At 39.5% G+C, this 20,877-nt stretch overlaps 1 protein-coding gene across 1 annotated transcript; it reads right to left on the minus strand.

Annotated features, from left to right (window-relative positions):
• Positions 1-3,630: 3,630 nt before the first annotated feature.
• Positions 3,631-7,169, minus strand: LOC149848631 (uncharacterized). The gene is made up of 3 exons (XM_090011975.1): positions 6,989-7,169; positions 6,770-6,858; positions 3,631-4,094 (listed from the first exon to the last, which is right to left on the minus strand). Exons 1-3 carry the CDS (start codon positions 7,152-7,154, stop codon positions 3,960-3,962), a joined length of 390 nt encoding a protein of 129 aa, XP_089868101.1. The 5' UTR covers positions 7,155-7,169; the 3' UTR covers positions 3,631-3,959.
• Between the last annotated feature and the right edge of the window lie 13,708 nt (positions 7,170-20,877).

The following is a 20,877-nucleotide window of genomic DNA, read 5'->3' on the forward strand; positions in this document are numbered from 1 at the left end:
TGTATTGACATGTTACACAAATGCATATATGGCTGGAGATATTGATACAAGAAAGTCTACATCAGGTTTTGTACTCACTTTTGCAGGGGGAGCTATATCATGGCAGTCAAAATTGCAAAGGTGTATTGCTTTGTCTACTACTGAGGCAGAGTACATTGCTCTTACTGAAGCTTGCAAAGAGATGCTATGGATGAAAAGATTCTTGAAAGAGTTGGGTTTAGAGCAAGACAAGTACTTGGTGTACTGCAACAGTCAGAGTGTCATTCATCTCGCCAAGAATTCGAGTTTTCACTCAAAGTCAAAGCATATAGATATCAGGTACCATTGGATCCGATATGTGTTTGAAAAAAATTTGCTTCAGCTTGCAAAGATCTCCACAAATGATAATGGTGCAGATATGCTGACAAAGGCCTTATCGATGGAGAAACAAAATACATGTCGGCAGCTGACCGACATGGGCTCCAGTTGATTAGATGTATTGGAGTACCCCTTGGGCTTGAGGGAGAGATTATTAGGTTCAACCCTATCCCTCATTAATGATACGGGGAAGTGGAATAGCCACCCACTGCTTCTCATTAATGCAGGAGAAGTTAAAGGGCAAAAACCCCTTCAATTTCTGGAATGAATCTAGAAGGCTCACATCTAGAAGGCTCTGTGACATCTATAAGTAGGAGGGCAGAGTGCAGTGAGCAGAGTGGTAGTGTGAAGAGAGAAAAGAAGTGAGAGAGAGAGTAGAGAAAAGAAGAAGAGGGAAGAATGTTTGTCATCATGCATTGATCTTCAAAGAGAGGTGTTGGTTGTGATGTGGGTTTTGACTCGGGTTGTGCACCCGGGAGGTAATTTTGTATTCATCTCTTCCTGTGATTCCTTTGTTGTTATTTTTTTTAGCTTTAGGCAAAATATTGGATGTTGTACTCTCTATGTTGTACTATTTACTTTTATTATAGTAGATTATTCTCTCCATGCCGCGTGAATGTAGGTCGTGTTGATCGAACCACGTAAACTCACGTGTTGTGATTTGATTGTGCCTTTATTAGATCTTATATTACTTCCGAGCGAATATTTTTGTTATCTTCGTTACTCTACACTCAATTCTCCATCCTGATGTTGAATGTAAAGAAAAATTGAAAATTTACATACCAACATCCACTCTGAAAACCCAAAATGAACCAGCAAAGCATACAGTAAAATAAAGAAAAACATGAAAAAACACAGAAAAGGAAAACTAAAACGCTCATATCACATGAGAAGGCAGAACACGTCGACAAAAAAGAAAAAAACAAGCACAAGAATACCTACATATTCATATCCTAACTAAAAACACAATCAAAAGAAAACAAAATAAAACATACAAATACCCAATATGGAGAACAGAAAAAATTTCCTAATATTCCTGCATAAAGCACATAGCAAAAACCTCACAAACCATCACCAAAATATGTACTGGAAAACATTCTTCTCCCAAGGTTCTAAAGAAAGGAATGCACCACTCACCTGGTAGTACCTGCCATCCAATTTCTTGATCCCATACCTCAAATGAATCTTCCCAAATGATTTGATGTCCGTAACCACTACGTTTCTTTTGTATACATGGTTTCCCAGTTTTGCCACCAAATCAATTAGAGCTGCTTTCTCTATGTGGGGCTTTAAAAGAAGCATGCAATCATAGAGTGGCATTGTTTCTGCAATATTGCCTTAAAAAAATGAACACCCACAAGAGGGAAAGCCCAGAACTTATCAAAGACATAAAACCCATAAAGGTGGAAGAAAGAAACCATCTTCACGAGAGAGAGAGAGAGAGAGAGAGAGAGAGAGAGAGAGCTCATCAGGAACAGCAACGGATCTAAGGTCGGCCCAGCTAATCTCTTACTACAGAAAGTGGCTTCAATGCCCGTGTTTCCTATGTTTGGAAGTGGGAAAAAGATTGGAAAATTATGTACGAAATGATAGAATCTTTTAAGTTCATGAGAATCTAGTTTTGCAATTTAATTAGAAGGCCCTAGAGATTGAGGTTATAAGGTCAATTCTCTACTTTCTGGCTCTTTGATCTTCTCCCGAGGTCTGTTTGTTATGCACGAGGGTGGGGAAGCCATTTCCCGCGGGAAAGGGCACATATTTCCAAAAGAAAAAAAAAGCACTGCACGTGCCCTTTCTCACGGGAAAGTGCTTCACCACCCACCTGGCACCCCCTGGGGAAGACTTTTCCTATGAGAAGGCCACATCAGTAGGAAGCTGTTGGGCACATGCCTGTGCCACGTCGGACCTATTTTCCACAGACAGTGTTTGTTTCACTCCCCGCAGAAAACACCCCCATTTCCTTTCTATTCAATCGTAATTTTTGTTCCGCTATTTCAAGGCTAGGAACACATCTAACTTCGACAAAAAACTAAGCCAACAATTGGCTGGCTGCCATTTGCACAGATTGGCGGCCAGTTTCTATCTCCTGCCCCACTTTTTCACAGTTTGATTAGAAATTTCTGTTGCTGCCAAACACATGCTGCAGTTGGTTTGAAGAGTGGGCAAAGAACAGTTCCACACCTCAACTCTGCCACAAATCAAAACTAAAGAACGGCAGAAAATGAATTAACTTCAAACCCACGTCCTCCAGTAATGCTGCAAATGTAACTCAAAGTGGCAGCATCCAACCAGAAACACAGTTCCTATGCTAACTCCACTGGGGTCAGACTTAACCTGTTCCAATCCCATAAGTCTCTGTTTGGGAGCCATATTTGAGATGGAGATGGGGATTCACTGAATTCCATACCACATCCTCAACTGTTCGGTAGCCCAGATTTGGGAGATGAAATTGGAGACATCAAGAATGTAGTTGACAACTCCACCCTCATCACCCATTTTCCTCTCTACTCCATCACCCCTCTCATCTCCGCTTGAACACCAGCTCCCAAACACAGCCTAAATTACTCAGCAAACGGTGTCTGGGAATGACATTTCAACACCGGGCAGTACTTCTGACATCACCAGACACAATAGAGAAGGATTGACGCACTAGCAAGCACCCTCCACATTTGCAGGGATACTCAACATGGTCACAAATCTAGTTCTCGGGATATTCTCGGCAAAAGAATATCTCAGGGTATTGAAAAATGAGATTTTCTTAGGAAAAATTCAAGAAAATCTCGGCAAGTTGAGAAAATAAGAATATAGATAAATATATTTTGAGAGAGAGAGAGAGAGAGAAGATTATTTTGAGAAAGTCCTGGGTTTAGTCACGTATCCAAGAAACTAGTGAGGGCTGACCCTCCTTTAGTCTATAAAAAGGAGGACAAAGAGCGCAAGGCAGATGGCGCAGTATTCATCGTGATTTAAAAAATTTATGATAAAATACGCGAGATAATGAATATCTCACAAATTGAACAGAAATATCTTGTTTTCTGAAAATATCATGATATTTTCACGATAAATTGAAATAAAAATGCTGATATTTGTTACTATGCTCAGCAGCCACGTGGGTTCCATGGTGTAAGCACTCTTGTGGTAGACCACTCAAGCATGGCTAAAACAGATGCCACGATCATGTAAAGCTGAAGCGAGAGAACAGGCTAAATATTAAAACATGAAACTCCAGGATTTTTATAGGTCCCAAGATATTGTTTATGGCACAATTATGAAAATCAAGGAACTAGAGATTAAGGAGATCATCTTTTATTTCTGTTATGCCCTTTCTGGTGTGTGGACAACTGCAAGACATCGATTTTGAAAACATAGAAATGCTACATACTTTATAAACCTAGTTGAAGAACATACAATGTGGTACAAAATGCAAATGGCATCTCCTGAAGAAAATCTAACACCAACCTATTGGGGTAAAATGGCACACTGGGAGTAAGAACTGAGCAAAGCAGAGAAAGGAAACCCGGCCTTTCGCGTATTTGTTTGCGTTAAGGGTTTAGCTGCCTTGACTGGTTCAGTCATACAGCCATTGCCTGGTAGCCTGATCATCACAAGTTGCAATTGCAACTTTTCATCAAAGCATCCAAAATGGCTTCTAGGGAAGAATCCTCCACAAGGACCACCTTGTCTCTTGACTTTGAACCGGAAGCAATGGATACTTGTCTTCTCTTCAACCCTACAACCTGTAATAGCATGCGATATTTCTGAATCACTCGAGTGGCTAAAACGAGAAGGAAGAAAATTAGTATAATTTAAGCAAAAATTCAACGTAGATGTCTACTGGATGCATAGCAAAGTGCAAGAGAGAGAGAGAGAGAGAGAGAGAGAGAATTTCAAAATTTTGTGAAGATTTGAACACTAGATTGTATCAAAGACTATTATTTTGCAGCTTAATGTATGCCCTATTAAGTTGGCCAGTAACAAATATCATGATTGGTTATTCTCTGGACGCTCTAGGTGGTATTTTTGGGAAATGATCAGTAAAATTGTGAAAATTTAAGGATAAAAACTGGAAAAGAGAATTACAAACTCTCATCTTTAGTTAAAATTGAGAGAAATCTCATGTAAATCATGAAAAATGGTGTTAATATGAAATCCTCAATTATGTTAATAAATTAAAATTTTTAGAAAAATCCAAAATCTCTGTTATGATTTTTTGCACATAACATCAGTAGAAAAAAAATGTTCTAGGAATTTAAAATCTTAGAGGCACTTACTACTATAAGCTTGAGAGTAAATTATACAATTTCGCATTAGTTGTACGTTGATGTTCATGAGTCATGTCCTTTGTCTTTTTGGCCTTAAAAAAACAGTTTAAAAAAATTGGTGCTACTCATATAAATCTTGCATACATCCACTCAACGGTCCTGGGGAACTTTGCCAACTGAATGGGTATAGCTGCCACATACTTGAAAGTACGTTTTGATCTAGAACCATGTGTGATCCCAAGAAGCTGGCTGCTGATGTGATCAATATCTCCAAATATCCTCCAACAATTCCTTTACAGTGCATGAGACTTTTAATCTGCCATATTGCAAGATGGTTGTGTCTTCTATCCATGCTAGGATGTAGAGAGTTCTGGAGATGGTCGACTCAACACTCATAAGGTTAAAAGACATTAATGCAATAGAAACTCATTCTGTGGCCTTGGATATGTTCTTTTCTTCCTAGTGCTTTTGCAGGGAAGGAGCCACTGGCGCATCTATTACGGCCCTATAGTAATGCTTGACCAATCCCAGGTTCCCATCAACTATCACATGCATTTAAGACACCCTTGTGGTAAAAAACTTAACAGACTCTACCACCAACAATGATATCAATTAGCACCAATTACCCAAACCAAAATCTTCTTAGGAGTTGAAAAAATCAGTCAGACATTGCTGTCTATCAAAAGTGCAATCCTCTATTAGCTCATCCATTGAGAAGGGTCTCGTTTCATAGGCAGGTATTAACACACAATGGCTCATGGACCATCCATATATTGATTAGTGGATTTTCTTTTAACACCTATATGGTCTCTCCCACCCCAACATTTTTAGAAAAGCTCCACTGAACTGTAGATTTTGCTAAGTTGCAACTTAAAAATTTCCAATCTTTCATACATCAAAGTATGATAAGTGATTGAAAATGCGTGGTTTCACCACCAGTTCAAAATTTCAATTAATTAATCATTACGCTCAAAACAGGCCAGAAACTTTTTCACAAACATATTTTCCATTTGGCCAAATGAATAACCTTGGCAATTGCTCCCTTAAGGCAGAAATTTTAAAATCTTCTTTACAAATATGTTTTCCATTCAGCCAAATGAATAATAACCCTGGTAATGGGTGCCGCTTATGACAGATTTTCAGTTTTCTCCACCAACTTCACAAAGATGAATAGAAGAGAAACAGGAGGATCACAAACACTTCTACCTTATTAGTTTTCAATATGTTTTTCACTTTATGATGACAAACAAGATAAAAGATCAAATGGCATCAAGTAAACATTTCAAAGTTCGACCTTAACATTAGCTGTTTCATTTCATCTCAAGGTTTTGTTTGGGAGCCTAGAATCAGAGGTGTGGTGTGCTGTGGTTTCCACCAGTGATCCCATGCTCTCTGCAGCTTGGGAGCAATGGTGTTGCCAAAACACGGAATGGAGTTTGTCAGCCACACAACACATTTCAACGCTACTCATAATAGGATCCTTTTGGAAACTCAATCCTCGACACCACATTTTGGCAACACATGGAAATGGCGTTTCCACCTCGATGCAAGGCATCCAAAAATAGCCTAAATGTTATCACCAATTGCATGTTCTGTGTATCAATAAATCAAGAGTACTTCATAATGAACACTGGTATGGGTTACACAAGTTCTCCATTCTAATGAAGTTGATTGCAAAAGCAGATATGATCGCTCTAAGATCGAAGGAAACTACAGCATCTCCTAAACAGAAATGTCCCCTTCTATGTTCTGACCTACACCTACTTTCCAATATGCAAAAAAATGAAAGTTCATTGACTTCCATCTAATTTTGACCCTATTAAACCTAAATGTGAACCAAACTACAAATCGAAGTTTTCTGATGTTCAAAACTATAAGAAATATTACACGACGACGACGATCTAAGATCTACAAACGATCGCAGCTACAGCAGTTCTTACACGCAAAGCAAACGAAACAAAGAACACTAGATGATGAATCACAAAAGGAAGGCGAAAATTTACAAATCCGCCGAGCTGAATTAAGCTTCTGAGACGAAAGCATGGATTCAAAACCCCTAATTTTCATCCACAGAAGAAAGTGACAAAAACGAAACCATAATTAACCTAAAAAAAGGCACAGAACGAGAACCGATATGTCAAGATACTCACGGAGCTAATGAAATCGAGCAACGCCGCGTTCGCCTCACCGTCCTTCGCCGGAGCATCGATCTGAACTCCCACCGCCTCATCGCTCACATCTACAATTTAACGAAGAAAGACGAAAAGGAACCCGATCAACCTCACAGAGAGAGAGAGAGAGAGAGAGAGAGAGAGAGAGAGAGAGAGAGAGAGAGAGAGAGAGAGAGAGAGAGAGAGAGAGAGAGAGACCTGTCACAGCGGAGACCTTGGCGCCGGGCTTCGCGTGGATGGTGATGGCCACGGTCGCCGGAGGCACGAGGCGGAGACACGCCGGAATATTCTTTCCGGCGGCCTGTCGGGGCTGGGAAGAGGGCGCGGGAGCGCCGGTCTTCGCTTTCCCTCGTTTGGGTGCCATTATTACTTACGCCCTTCGGAACGTCCAGTGATACTGTGATAGTCAATCTCGTTATCGGGATTTTCTCGGGAAATTAAAATCTCGAGATAAATTAACAAATTTTTATCGGCAAAATAACGGTATATTTAATTTTTTTTAAAATGTATGGGAAAGCATATAAAATATAAAAACATAGCCTCACAAAAATAATGTGATAATATTGCGTTAAAAGCACAATACCTTTTTTTAAGATAGGTGATATTTTAAAAATATCGTACTTTTTCAGGATTATATCCGACTCCAATTAAGGGCTGGACCTACTTTACTGGATCTCATTCGTTCATTAGATTGGACTCACAAGATCCATATATTGAATGGGTCCGGACCTAAGCTGCATGTTCATGAATCAATGCAAAGTCTGACGTGAGATCCGATTAAGATCTATGTTTTGTTATTCTACTCATTTGGTTCAAACCATTTGAACTCAGCCTGAATCTGAATACTTCAGGCATTTTATTTTCTTGGTTGAGGCAAACGTCTAGATAAAATTTTATAAGGTTACCAACGATGGCTCCGCTTATCTGGTAAGAGTGTTGGAATTTTTTGTTATATTTACGCAAAAAAACTGCCTCAGGATAAGAGACCTAGTCGCGCTGGTTCTGTCTGCCGTCCTTACAATCACTATACTAGCAGCCTAAAACTTGGTGGGCTTACCCCTTGCCCCAAAGGAGTTGCCACGCTTCGGCTTGCGCCAGGGGTGACGCCCATGAAATTTGAACCTAGACTGCCTGCCTAGCGGCCTAGTCTCCATCCCACTGTGCCAAACCCCTTTGGGGCACCTTGTGTTGGGATGTTGCAACTTCAAAACCCAGTGGTGCGGTTGTATAACTTTTGGGGTCTTTCTAACCCCAGCTTGCCTATTAAAAAAAATACAAGGTTTTGAAAATCAACAACCTAAAATATTCATAAATATTTAAAGCCAAAAAAATCATAAATATTTAACAGAAAACATAGTGTAGACCAAATATATTAGTTAAAAGAGGTCGGGGTAGGCCTAAGAAGACATGGATGGAGGTGATAGGAAAGGATATGAATGCTTTGAACCTCACCGAGGACATGGCATTGGATAGAAATGAATGGAGGAGAAGGATTCATGTGGAAGACCCAGAATGATTTTCTTTGTTGGTTCATATCGCCGACCCCAATTGTTTTGGGATGAAAGCGTAGTTGTAGTTGTTGTTGTTGTATAGTGTAGACCAAATACATCACGTCAAACACATCTATGAGTTGATTTTATTAAAAAAGTGCTGAAAACCTTCAAAAACCAATTTGCACATCTTGGTTTGCATATTTCTCATCACACACACATATATATATAAATATATATTTATTTATTTGTCACTTGACACAAGGTGTATGTATGGTCCAATTAAAGCATATTGAAGACTATGGTACAGTTTGGATGACACCCAAAACCAGGTTGAGAACTTTATTTGGTTGCCAAGCCAGGTTTTTAACTACAAAACCTAGTTTGATTCCAAACTGAATTTTCAACTCAGTTTTACAAATGCACACCATTCACACCCACCCCCTTTCTTTTTTCTTCCCAACTGGTTGGTTGCTCCCCCACTCAATCTTGCGTTTGGCCATTTCTGGCCAGAAAATGACTGGAATGATACCATCCCATGAGGGCGGCACCAGCCAGCCGTTTTCCCACTGGGGACAAGCTGAAAAAATGACCAAAAATTGATCCCTTTTTAGTTTTTACTTGTTTGTGTCTGAGTGGCCATTTCCCAACCAGTCACCAGTGAAAAATGGTTGAGCCCGTGTCATCCAACAAGGGCAACACTGGCCCAACCGCTACTCTGTCGATGACTGGCCATCATTTTTTTATTTTTTATTTTGGCCAGCCATTTTTTAGGCCAACCACCAGTTGGGTGACACCAACATGATCATTTCTCAGTCAATGGCTGGCCGAAAAACAGCCAACTATAATTTTCTTTATTTTGATTTTTTTTTTCAAGTTTTAGACTAGCCGGCTATCCACCAGCCGAAAATTGGCTGACCTTGTATTTGAAGATCTAGGATTGGGGTGTGCGCAGTGAACTTTAAGGGAAGAAGAGAAGACTGGTTGATATCAACGGCCGGCTTCAGGGCTTCAGGGGATCCTCAATATGAATATCGAGTGTGTTATTACAGAGGCAAGGGCTGAGGTATTTAACCTCTCTTGGGTAGCCATTATCCAGTCCTAACAGACCCAATAGATTCTCAAATATGCTGAGAATGCAATGTGTAATGGGCCCACTAGTATCCTGGGGGTGCATATCTCAATGACCCACTACTCAAGTGGGTCATTGGATTTCATGTGAGACCCATTTGGTCACATTGTATCCGTATCAGGATCCAACATCTCTCACTTGACTATATGAGACGAACACACATTTTATCATAGTCAGTGCATTATATATTGCACCCATGACATTATGAGGTTTTACATACGCTAATTGAATTTCTTCTTCATGATATACCTCTATCATGAGACTATTCACAAAATAGGTTATTTTTCCATCATGTCATAGATTTTAAGTATTCACCATTCACTGCATACTAAGTCATGCAATCCATAAATTAAAATGAATACATCATAATGTGGGTCTCACATAGTCATAGCGTTCTTGCAGCTCCTCCATGACCATACCATAGGCATGCAAACTAATAGAGTATTATGAAATTTATTAATTCATAAATCCATAATTTGCTAAACATAGCAAATACTTCTTCTTTCAAAATTTTACCATAACTTATACTCTCACTTTTCATGTGCATTATCATCACTACCTGATCATTTTATATTAGTATATTTGGATTCAAATAGTCATAAATATCACTGACCAATACCATTTAGCATTTTATGCATGAAAATAAAAAATTTCTTCAAGCATTTATACAAGCATACCATAAAGAGCATTATTTATAATGATTATTTATCATTATATCCTCACATACATGTGTAAAATTCAGCTCACTTTTTCAATGCATTGCATTTAAGCAATATTTGTATTAAGCTATGACATCATGAGGTTTTACATACACTAACTAAACTTTTCTTTCATGATATATCTCCATCATGAGGATACTCACAAACTAAGTTAATTTTTCATCATGAAGTTAAGCATTATCCAAATCCAATTTGGATATACACCATATCCATATTTAATGAAAGTTATCTCATTATCATTTGGATATGCTAAACATGATAAGCCAATTTCAAGGTTTTAATCAAACCACAGACTTGTAAACCTATAAGTTTAGATCTATTATTGAATCCACACACACACACACACACACACACACATATATATCAAAATTTATTAGATTTCTAAGATTTCATATCCAAATCTGACTTAAGATGTTATCTATCAAGTTAAACACGATCTATATTAAAATAGATATCCATACAAGCTTAAATAAAATCATGAATCTTATAGGATTTGATCATAATCCAAAACCATATCCAAAACTATATATTTCATATACAAATAGATGCATATTAAATATTAAGTATTCTACTTATCTGGATCTAATCGTACTAATCCTGGACCTATACAAAATATATGTCATTATTAGATCCAAATATCTGGCCTGATACTGTCCAGATTCAAAATAAAACTTAGATCAAACATAGATCTATACAATATATCTGACAATATATATATATATATATATCAAATCTGGATTCATATCCCATTTATACTTATTCGGATCCATCAAAAAACTGGATAAAACTATATTCATATCACATATCCGGGCATAACACTCAACCGAATCCAATCATAAATCTGGATCAAACTAGATTCATATCCCATAACCGGGTATCCAAACCCAGCACTAGATTCGTTCAATTTCAACAAGATCCAATAAAAATGTCTGGACCCAAAACTAATTTAACTGGTCTATACCCAATTAGTTTGAACTATCTGAATCCATGCATATTTAACTATATCCATAATATTTTACCAGAACAAGGTCTGTGTTACCTTACTAGACCCAAACATCTGATGTAATACCGATCAGATCCAGTCTAGACCCAAACATTATATTTAATAGATCTTACAATTAAACTTGATCTATATAAAAAATTAGGTCAAATCCTACTAGATTCAAATATTAACATGAACAGAATATTAATGCATATAATAAAAATATATGCATGCACAATATTTTTTGATCCAAAAATATCAATGTAGAGATATAAACCAAATCATAACTGAGTCCAGAAAGTTTTATCAGATCCAACCAATGTCTATAAGAAGCTACCTGAACAACTTGACCCAATCTAGATCCAAACCTGTCTAAGGTATTCCGTTAACCAGAACCACTTTTCTGCAAAATCAGAAAAGTCAAAAATATTTCTGACTAACAACAACAAATAAGAATATTAAAACAAAACTTTGAAACTTTCTGAGTTAAAACAGAAAACTCAGGTCGTTTACAGTAATTTTACAAAAAACTAGAGTTGTTCTGAAAAAAAAATGAACAGAGCAACCCTGTCTTGGATAATATCAAGAGAACAACCTATTTTTGGAATTACCTAGAAACAAAAGCCTTTGTTTTATAAAACAGAGGGTCAAAGGCAAAATAATTAGAAAGATAAGAGCAAATTCATAAAATTGCTCAAAAGAATATATCTCCTTAAAAGAGAGCCCGATTAGGGTTTCTCCTTTTTACCAGAGGTAAGAAGGGCGACAACTTCCTCCTTTTCAAAACCCTCATTTTTTTTATTTTCTACCTCTCCCATAAAAGGAACAAGTCCTTTAGGGTTTCCCCTTTTACAAAAAACAAATCGCAGGAAAAGGGGTGCCAAAGCTGCGCCGCCTTTGGCACAACCATCCAGAGCCACCACCTCCATGTGGTCAGCCGGCCGGAGCCCCACTGTGGTTTCCCCGACGTCGCCTCGCTTGTCTCCAGTGGTGTGGCGCCCCAAACCCCGACATTGGAAAAACCTCAGATTTTCTATAGATTTTTTTTTGAAATGGTTTTACTGAAAACAACGAAAAAAAGGGTAAAGAGGGTAGCTAGATAACAAGGCTGCAAGTCTGGACGGGCCACAGGTAAGTAACACATACATGTCTATTAAACTAATTACTGGTACAATCACAAGTCTAAAGGGGTATACAACCCAACAGTCTGAAGATTACAAAATGTGACAATACAACAAGTCTCAAAATAGGGAGTATATCCCTACAAAACCCAAAATCAACAGGAGCAAGATTTGCAGCTAAGTGTGGGTCCCCAAGCCTCCACCGTGTGCCGTTGCATCAACATCATATCTGTTCATCACCTGCATCCTCATAAAATGGGGTCAGTCCTCTTGCGAGGTGGTGAAGAAACAACAACATATAATCATTTTTCAAGAAACAGGTATCATTGCTATGATGGAACAGTTAGAAACATTTACACTAAAGTGCATGTGCGTGTGTCAAGTAAGTTTATGTGTAACAAGTACTAACAGGGTAAAGCAGATAACAGAACTGAGCAACTACCAAATATAAGCAGCTAGGAAAAAAGTAAAGGAACAGAACAAGTAAGGCAACATCTATAGTATGTCAGCTCTGATTGGTTAGTCTTTGAGTTCTTCTTATTACTCCTTCAGGTACGCGAAGGAACCTCGCATTCTGTAAGACATGCACCCGGCCGTCTGTTATTCAATTTCTAATATGGTAATTAGGGATGCTACAGATCGAGTAAACCTTATGCGAGCAACACGCAACTAAGAGAAACTCTCACATAGGTAAGGATTGCAATTCATACTACTCCAGTAGTGAGGTCCTAACAAGGTAACCTCGACCTCCCTGACTCTGAGTGACTGAAGGTCAAAGGACGCTATAACTCCTGTCAAAACACATGTCGTAGTAACGATAAGTCATTCAGGGTTGTACCATCTACCTTCTCTAAGGTGAACCATCTTGTGAATGAGGCGAAGCAAGTTTATCTTTCTTAGGCTTATTATTCAGTCACACCTCCTGACGAGGAATTTATGCCTCATGGTCCCCGCGGGGTACGCAAACGAGGAATTAGCCTGCCCATCCACGTGCTCAGCCTCACACAGCTAATAAGAGCACATCACTCATGAAAGCGATCATAACACCATATTATTTTCTTTCATGATTCAGGGTATTGCCACGCGTGAGTTCACTCACGACTGAAGGGCCATTGCCCAGAGACTCCAACAGAGTCCAACAAAATTAAAGTTACTATACCTTATGGTGTTCAAGTTTTGTATATCAGTATTGTCATTTCATGAATCAGGTGCACTTCATGCACTCATTAATGCCCCAAGCAATGTACCAATCGAGGTACGCACTACTCAGTACGAGTGTCAGGATGTGCTATGTGCAAAGTGCAACTAGATACCACATGATTTTTCGTCAATTGAACAACATAAAGAACAAAGGCATGATACAACTGCATAACTGAGAAACATGATACAATTTCATGATAATGTGCATGTGAGTTTACAATTCTTCAATTCCAAGAGGCATGCATACTACGAACATATTTGCAAGTTCATTAAGTCTGTAAGTAGATGTCGAAATTCTTTAATTTCATCTACGAAACTCAACACACTTACATGTCGAGTAAGAATTCTGGAAATAACCCATCTAATGGGGATTACATTAGCTTTCCCACGGTTTGGGGAGCCGCACCTGCGGACCCAAAACAAAAATATGGGACAACGTCTATGACTTATAACCAACGTAGGCTTTACATACGCGGGGTTTGCAACAGTGTTTACCCGCTTGCACATACTAGTCAACTGAAACGGAAACCAAGGAAAGTACGAGGTCCACTATAGATTCATAGACAAAATTTTAGAGCCATCCGACTGGACAGTCGCAAGGTTAAACACTTACGTGGCACAACTCGCTCTGGAGTGTAAGGGTCATCGCGGGAACATTTGGACAAGGCACGAGGGTGCCATGTGTTCGACTAGTTTTCCGTAGGTAAACCCGCATTGTCCAACCCAAAAGTATATATATATATATACGTTACACCAATATGTGCATCCCTATACATGTGTGTGCAAGCCGACTCATTGCAACCGTGATCCACACCGTCCTAAACCCTAATCGGTTTACAAAATGGTGCGGGGGCAAAGATGGGGAATTCGGGTCTGGTCATTTGGGCCAGACCAAGGTTGTGGTCCGACCACATTCAAAGGCCTCGTGTTGGATTAAATGATCGCCAATGGTGACCGCAGGCTAGGGAGACACCGAAATTGCAAGGGATCCGAGTGCAAATGGGCACCCGATGGCCCCTTGCGGACATGCTGCAAAAAAAAAAAAGGGTTAGGAAAATATGCAGGTCTGGTCCTCTAAACCAGACTGCTAGGACCATCAAGAGTCTTGGTCTGAACTCACAGTTCAGACCAGACCCTTGGGTAAATCGGGTGAGTCCGAAATCGGCTACCAAGGTGGCTAACACCCGGTAGGCAATCATGGTGCCAAAGGAAAAAGGAAGAGGGAGGTTAACGTGGGTCTGGTCCTTTGAACCAAACCACTCTGGTCTGATGTTGATAAGGTCTGAACCCATGGTTCAGACCGACCTCAAAGAGGTACGGAGAGGTCCCAAATTTTCTTTTCTGGAGCGGCCCCACAATGTAATAACCATATTTTTTAGGCATTTATTTAAATATATTATAATATATATTTCATAACAGAGTGATTTGGGCCTGGGATCCAAATTTCAGATCCAGGACCCATAAAGGGATTTTTCGAATAAATTTACCTCGTAAATTTGATACGTATGTATAAGTACAATAAATTTTAATTAATTAAATAATTCAGGGAATAATTATTTAAAAGGGGTGCGTAGATGGGTCCGGGATCCACCTTTTGGATCCATATACCCGTATAGATATTTTAATATATATATATATATATATATAATCATAATAAAATAAAGAAAACAGTAAATAGTGGAGACGGATCCACTCTTTATCCAGCCAGGATCCAAATTGGGATTTGGATACAGAGTCATAGAGTTCGACCCATTACCCGAATTTGTAAATAAACTACAAAACGGGGGGTTAAATTATATGAATAATGTTAATTTTAAATTAAAAAGATAATTAATATTAATTATAAGATAAAAAGGAGAAAATTTTGGTATATAGGGTCGGACCCAGAGTTGGATGTGAGGATCTGTCATTCACCGACAAACTGGGTCCATTTTAACAATGGACCCAGCGTCGCGGGTTTGGACCCGGACCCGATTTCAAGTATAAAGGGGGGGGGGGGGGGGGTGCGTTAAAACAGGATTGTGCTTAGGGCACGATTCTTGTTTTAAAGAATCCAAAACAAGAAATGGGGAGGGGGGGGGGGGGGTACGCAGGGCGTAACCAACCCCGCGCCTCTCGGCAAGAGGGGAGGGGGGTCTGGGCCGATAAAAGGAGGAGTGGAGAGAGGATTTTTCCCTTTTCACTCAGTCTCTCTCTCTCTCTCTCTCTCTGTCGAGTTGGGTGCGCATCAGAGAAAAAGGGCACGCCGGAGTGAGGGTTTTGTCGTCAGCAAAGCTCCGACCATCCGCAACCTTCAAGGGCTCCTCAAACAAGCCTTTGTCACGGCAGTGAGTGGAGCAACACCAACCGGCCCTACCCACGCGATTGTAGTTTCCGATCATCGAAAAACCAGCGAAATAAAGGTACGGGTCTTCTTGGAAACAAGGTGAGGGATCGAACAGGGGTTCGATTCCGTGTGTGTGGGTTACCGTGAATAGCAAAACAAAATTTTTATTTTGGGAAAAAAAATTTTGTTAACCCCAAGATGTGCGAGTTGGCGATTGTGCGATTTGGGGGTTTCTTGTTTTTTATGTAAGAAGGGGAACCAAAGACAATCGAGAACCTCAAATTTGCCTTAGTTTGGGGAGGATTCAGGTGTCAAAAATCCAAAAATTTCCGATTTGGGAATATCGAACTTCCGACAGTGAGGATTGATTTCACTGTTGCCAAAGCAAAAAAAAAACTATTACGCTTGCATTGCATTTTTGGCTTCTTGCATTACTGTTTCCTAACATGCATCTTTTTCACAACAAATTAAATAGTTGTAAAATGTTCTCCTGGAACTTACTTGGAAGCACACCTCTTAACATACCAAAGTATTTTTTTTTTCAGAAATATTTGTTTATATTCTCTTAAGCTTCATTTGAACTTGTTGAAAATGCCTTCTATCATTTGAAAAGGGAGAGGAAAGAAACTCTGCTGATTTAGGAGTACTAGCTGTGAAATTTTTTAGAACTGTGGATGTTTTTTTTGAACTGTTGATGTTACTTGAATTGGGTGGATGGCCTAACTAGGCACTTTGATGCGCCCATATTGTGGTCATGCCTTATCTTGCCACCTTAAAGTTCAATTCCTTAGGCCATTATCCATCCCATGGAGCTACCGTCCGACTAGTCACCAAAACCTGCCTTGCTCAAATTCTGAAGGCCTTCTAAGCTCATGCACTTCTTGTGGTAACCTTATATTTCAGTGTGAACTAAGCATAGTCGTCAGGTTTGTGGACTATGTCATGGGTATAGTCCAGTTGCTGGTATGCTAGGGGTTGGATCATTTGGACTAAGAAGAACACCTGTGCACTAACAACTCCAAGTCATGGGTCATGGGTCCCGTGTCGTTGCCCCAAGTAGAAAACCTTGTAACAATAGAACTCGCACTATCTATCGACATTGCTGCAAATAAAAAACATCTGCCAGAGATTTTTTAATCTGTTGACATTAAATGAGTAAAATGAAGCATGACTAACTATTTATACTTATTAGTAAGCATTAGTGGGTCAATTGAATATCTTGGTGTATGCTGATCAGTTAATAGAAATTGTATACCTGATGATATTCTGATTATCATACCCTCTTATACTAGTATACCCTGTTATTCTATGATTAGATATAGTTGAACTGTATTGCAACAATATGAACTGCTTTTGCCATACTGATTTTTATTGCACCATTATGAAGTGCTTTCACAGCTTTGATTTTCTTGAAACAGTAGGAATTGACTTCACTTGATTTAAGTAACATTGACTATGGGTTTTGTATTAGGTTACACCATATCGTTTACCTTTCCCTAATTATGAATATTTGAGATACCTTTTCTTGAACGTCTTGTTCTGTTAATATGTTATTGCAAAGTTGTTTCTTTGAGGTGCATACATGATATGAATGTGTGCAGCCCTGAAATGTCAATTTCTAGATCTGGTTTATGTTCATGTGTGTGGATGATAACACATGTTATGAATGAAAGGTTTCATGTATCTACATTTGTGGGACATGTTGAATTAACGTGCATGTATGATTTGGTTTCAAGTGCATGTGCATATATGGGATCGAGGTGTATTGACATGTAGAATCATGCATAAATATTCTCATGTACGTATGAAATTTTGGATGGATGCGAGTGCGTTAAGTGAATACATGAAAGCACTTGCACATGAATGTTGAACACATGTATTTGGCAATTGGGCCCAGTGTTAGGAATAAAACACTATTTTGGTTTTATTATAGGATGCATCGATGGCCTAATTGGACTATCATCGGCCTGGAGAGCCGTGGGTTTGGTTTCTTTTCACATATGTTTTGACTGCATCACTAAAACCATATAAGATGGTTTGGCACATTACTACACTATTTTAGTTGATTATATGGACTGGAGTTCCGTAAGGGTCCCCGAGGATGCGGGTTTTTACTTTACTTTTGTATATGGTGTTGCAAACTTAAAGAATTAACTTTAATAAAAATATAATGAATAAGAACAGAGTAATATACATTCTGAGATATCTCATATACAGTATGAGAATCTTGGAGATCCGGTCTTGGGGAGACTGTGAGGATTTAAAAACTTCGTGTGCTGTAATTTGGTCTTCTGAACCCGATATTGAGGTTCTTTCTCCTGACCACGGTTTTAGGGAGAGTTCGCTACTTTACCCGGGAGTGGTGTGTTTGACACAACTGTTTTTTATGGTACCAAGGAAGTGGTACTTGTGGGCGTGAGGTGTCCCTTGTGTCCTCGACATTAGATATGGAGGTCTAACGTTCTGAAGGTGATTCGATCGAGGGCTAAGTTGGAACCCAGTAATAAAATAACAATTGTGTGTTAAGCTACCCTGGGAACCTACTTGACCTCGAAGATTGTACCCGTTTGGTGTATCCGCGGGCAACGGTAATTAAAAAGAGGAACTTAAAGTTGCGTGCATTTAATAGGGCATGCATATGGAAAGATTAAACTTAAATGAAAGATAACAGAAGAAATCATGCATTGCACATAATCATGCATTTTCCTGTTATGCATTAGATCATGCATGTTTGAATCATTCTCTACATCATGACATGATTTGGTGGTAGCATATGATTTACTTCTTGAAATCATGCTGCAAGGTTTGGTTATTTAGTTTTTGATATATGGTACTGCTTTACTGTTCTTGACTGGTGAACATATGTAATTGTTGGTAGGTATGAATATTTGAATGCTGCAAATTTTATATCTGCACTCACTCAAATCATTGCATGAAATCTTACCCATGTTCTTTGTCTCACCTGATTTCTTTAGAAGTAGCTGTGCTCAGAATTTCGGTTCTGACACCCTACTTTGTTGGTTTTTCACAAGATATGGTGAACAATGAGGTTGGACTGGTTACTGGGAATGGATGAGAGTCATACTTGAGCTTGTCAGCTTCAGCAGAGGACATAGTGGCTCTTTCTTCAATCCTTCTTGCTTTTTTAGTTGTTACTTTACTTTCAGTTGAATAAAACGTTGTCTCTGAAATTTACTTTTACTCATAAATAAAGAAATTGTTTTGGTTCTTATGGATGATGATTGCAAGTTCGGTTGTGGTGTTTGGGCTATCCAGATGAAATTGGAACTGTGAGGACCCCAGGCCTCTGGGAAGTTTTCCGCAACTATAATATATATATATATATATATATATATATATATATTCCGCATTTTTAAAGGGTATGGATTTGGGTCGTTACAGGTTTGGTATCAGAGCCCACCACATAGACTTGCAATTTTATCATTTTTTTAGTATTAAATTTTTATTTTTGGTATATGAGCTCTGTCCTGAAGCGTCGACAAGTGTGACTCATCCTTCAGAACAGTCTTCTTCACTGGTATGGCTATTTAATACTTTTACTTAAAGTATGTGAATTCAGTGTGATTGATTGCAATTGTAGTTCAATATTCTTTGGTGTGAATTTAAAAGTCTGTTGTGATTACATGAACGATTATTGTTCGTGATCAACCCTAAGAGGGTAGGATCAGTAAGAGTCTAATTTGTGAAAGGATGTGCGTTGTGGATGTCACATTATACCCGCAGAGGTGTTTCATCCTCTACTGCTGCTCCCGCGAACTGGCAGGAACCGAGGGACTTTATGATGGAGGCCATTCACACCTTGACCGAGACTATGACGACTCTGGCAACTCAAACTGCTCAGGCTCTGCAGGCTGCACATGCCATGCAGGCGGCATAGGTTGCTCAGGCAGCACAAGCAGTGCAGGCGGCGCATGCAACTGCGCGTGATCCTCCTGTCGACGTTGGTTCAAACACGAGCGACGTTTCCTTTGAAAGGTTCCTGAAGTTGGATCCGCCAACTTTTTCAGAAAAGGCAGACCCAGAGGCTGCAGAGAGCTGGGTCGAGGAGATTGAGCGGTCGTTCGACGTCTTACCTGTCCCTGAGGACAGAAAGACACCGTTTGGCACGTACCGTCTGAAGGGCGATGCCAAGAAGTGGTGGGACACCCTGCGAAGGGTGAAGTTCACCGATTAGGACGAGATCCTCTAGGAGACGTTCAGGAAGGAGTTTCTAGATGCATACTTTCCCTTTTACGCCGAGGAACAAATGCAACGAGAGTTCCTTAATTTGACTCCGGGAACCATGAGCCTGGTAGATTACACTACCAAGTTTCGAAGTCTCGAAAGGTACTGCCCGAACCTCTTCAAGAATGAGAAGGCTAGGGCGACAAAGTATGTGCACGGACTAAATGATGGGTTACAGACTCATGTCCTGACAGATCGGCCTCCTACTTTGACCGATGCGATCGAGTCAGCCACTATTCTGACCATGGACTCAGAGAGGTCTAGGAATGTATCACAAAAGAGAGGAACAAATAAAGGGGATGCTTCACGCGGAAAGAGGAAGGACCCACCTACAGACAGAAAGAGGAAGGGTGGCAAGAAGCAGCGAACCCATGAGAGACAACAACAGGGAAAGGCCCCGCCAACATGTCGTAAGTGCGGCAAGAACCATCCACTAGGTTTTTGCCCGTTGTTCAAGGAAATTTGCTATCAGTGTCGGCAGCCAGGGCACATTGCTCCTTTTTTTCTGAACAAGCCAGTGGCTCAGGAAGGGCAATAACCACCTCAACAACAACAACTGATACCTCAGTCACAACAAGGTCAATGAAGGACTAATGGGAGGGTTTATGCCGTTACGACAACCACCCAGGACGATCAGACTGATCTGGTCTAAGGTATCTCTTAGTTGTCAATCATTAGGCTCGTGTGATATTTAATTTTGGTACTACCGATACTTATTTAGTACATTATAATTTCACGGACAAAATTCTTTTAAGGAGGGTAGGGATGTAATAACCACAATTTTTAGGCATTTATTTTAATATATTATAATATATATTTCATAACAGAGTGATTTGGGCCTAGGATCTAAATTTCAGATCCAGGACCCATAA

This window comes from Nuphar pumila, chromosome 1 (assembly GCF_984573655.1).
Source record: "Nuphar pumila chromosome 1, dmNupPumi1.hap1.1, whole genome shotgun sequence".
In the NCBI taxonomy this organism is placed as follows: Eukaryota; Viridiplantae; Streptophyta; class Magnoliopsida; order Nymphaeales; family Nymphaeaceae; genus Nuphar; species Nuphar pumila.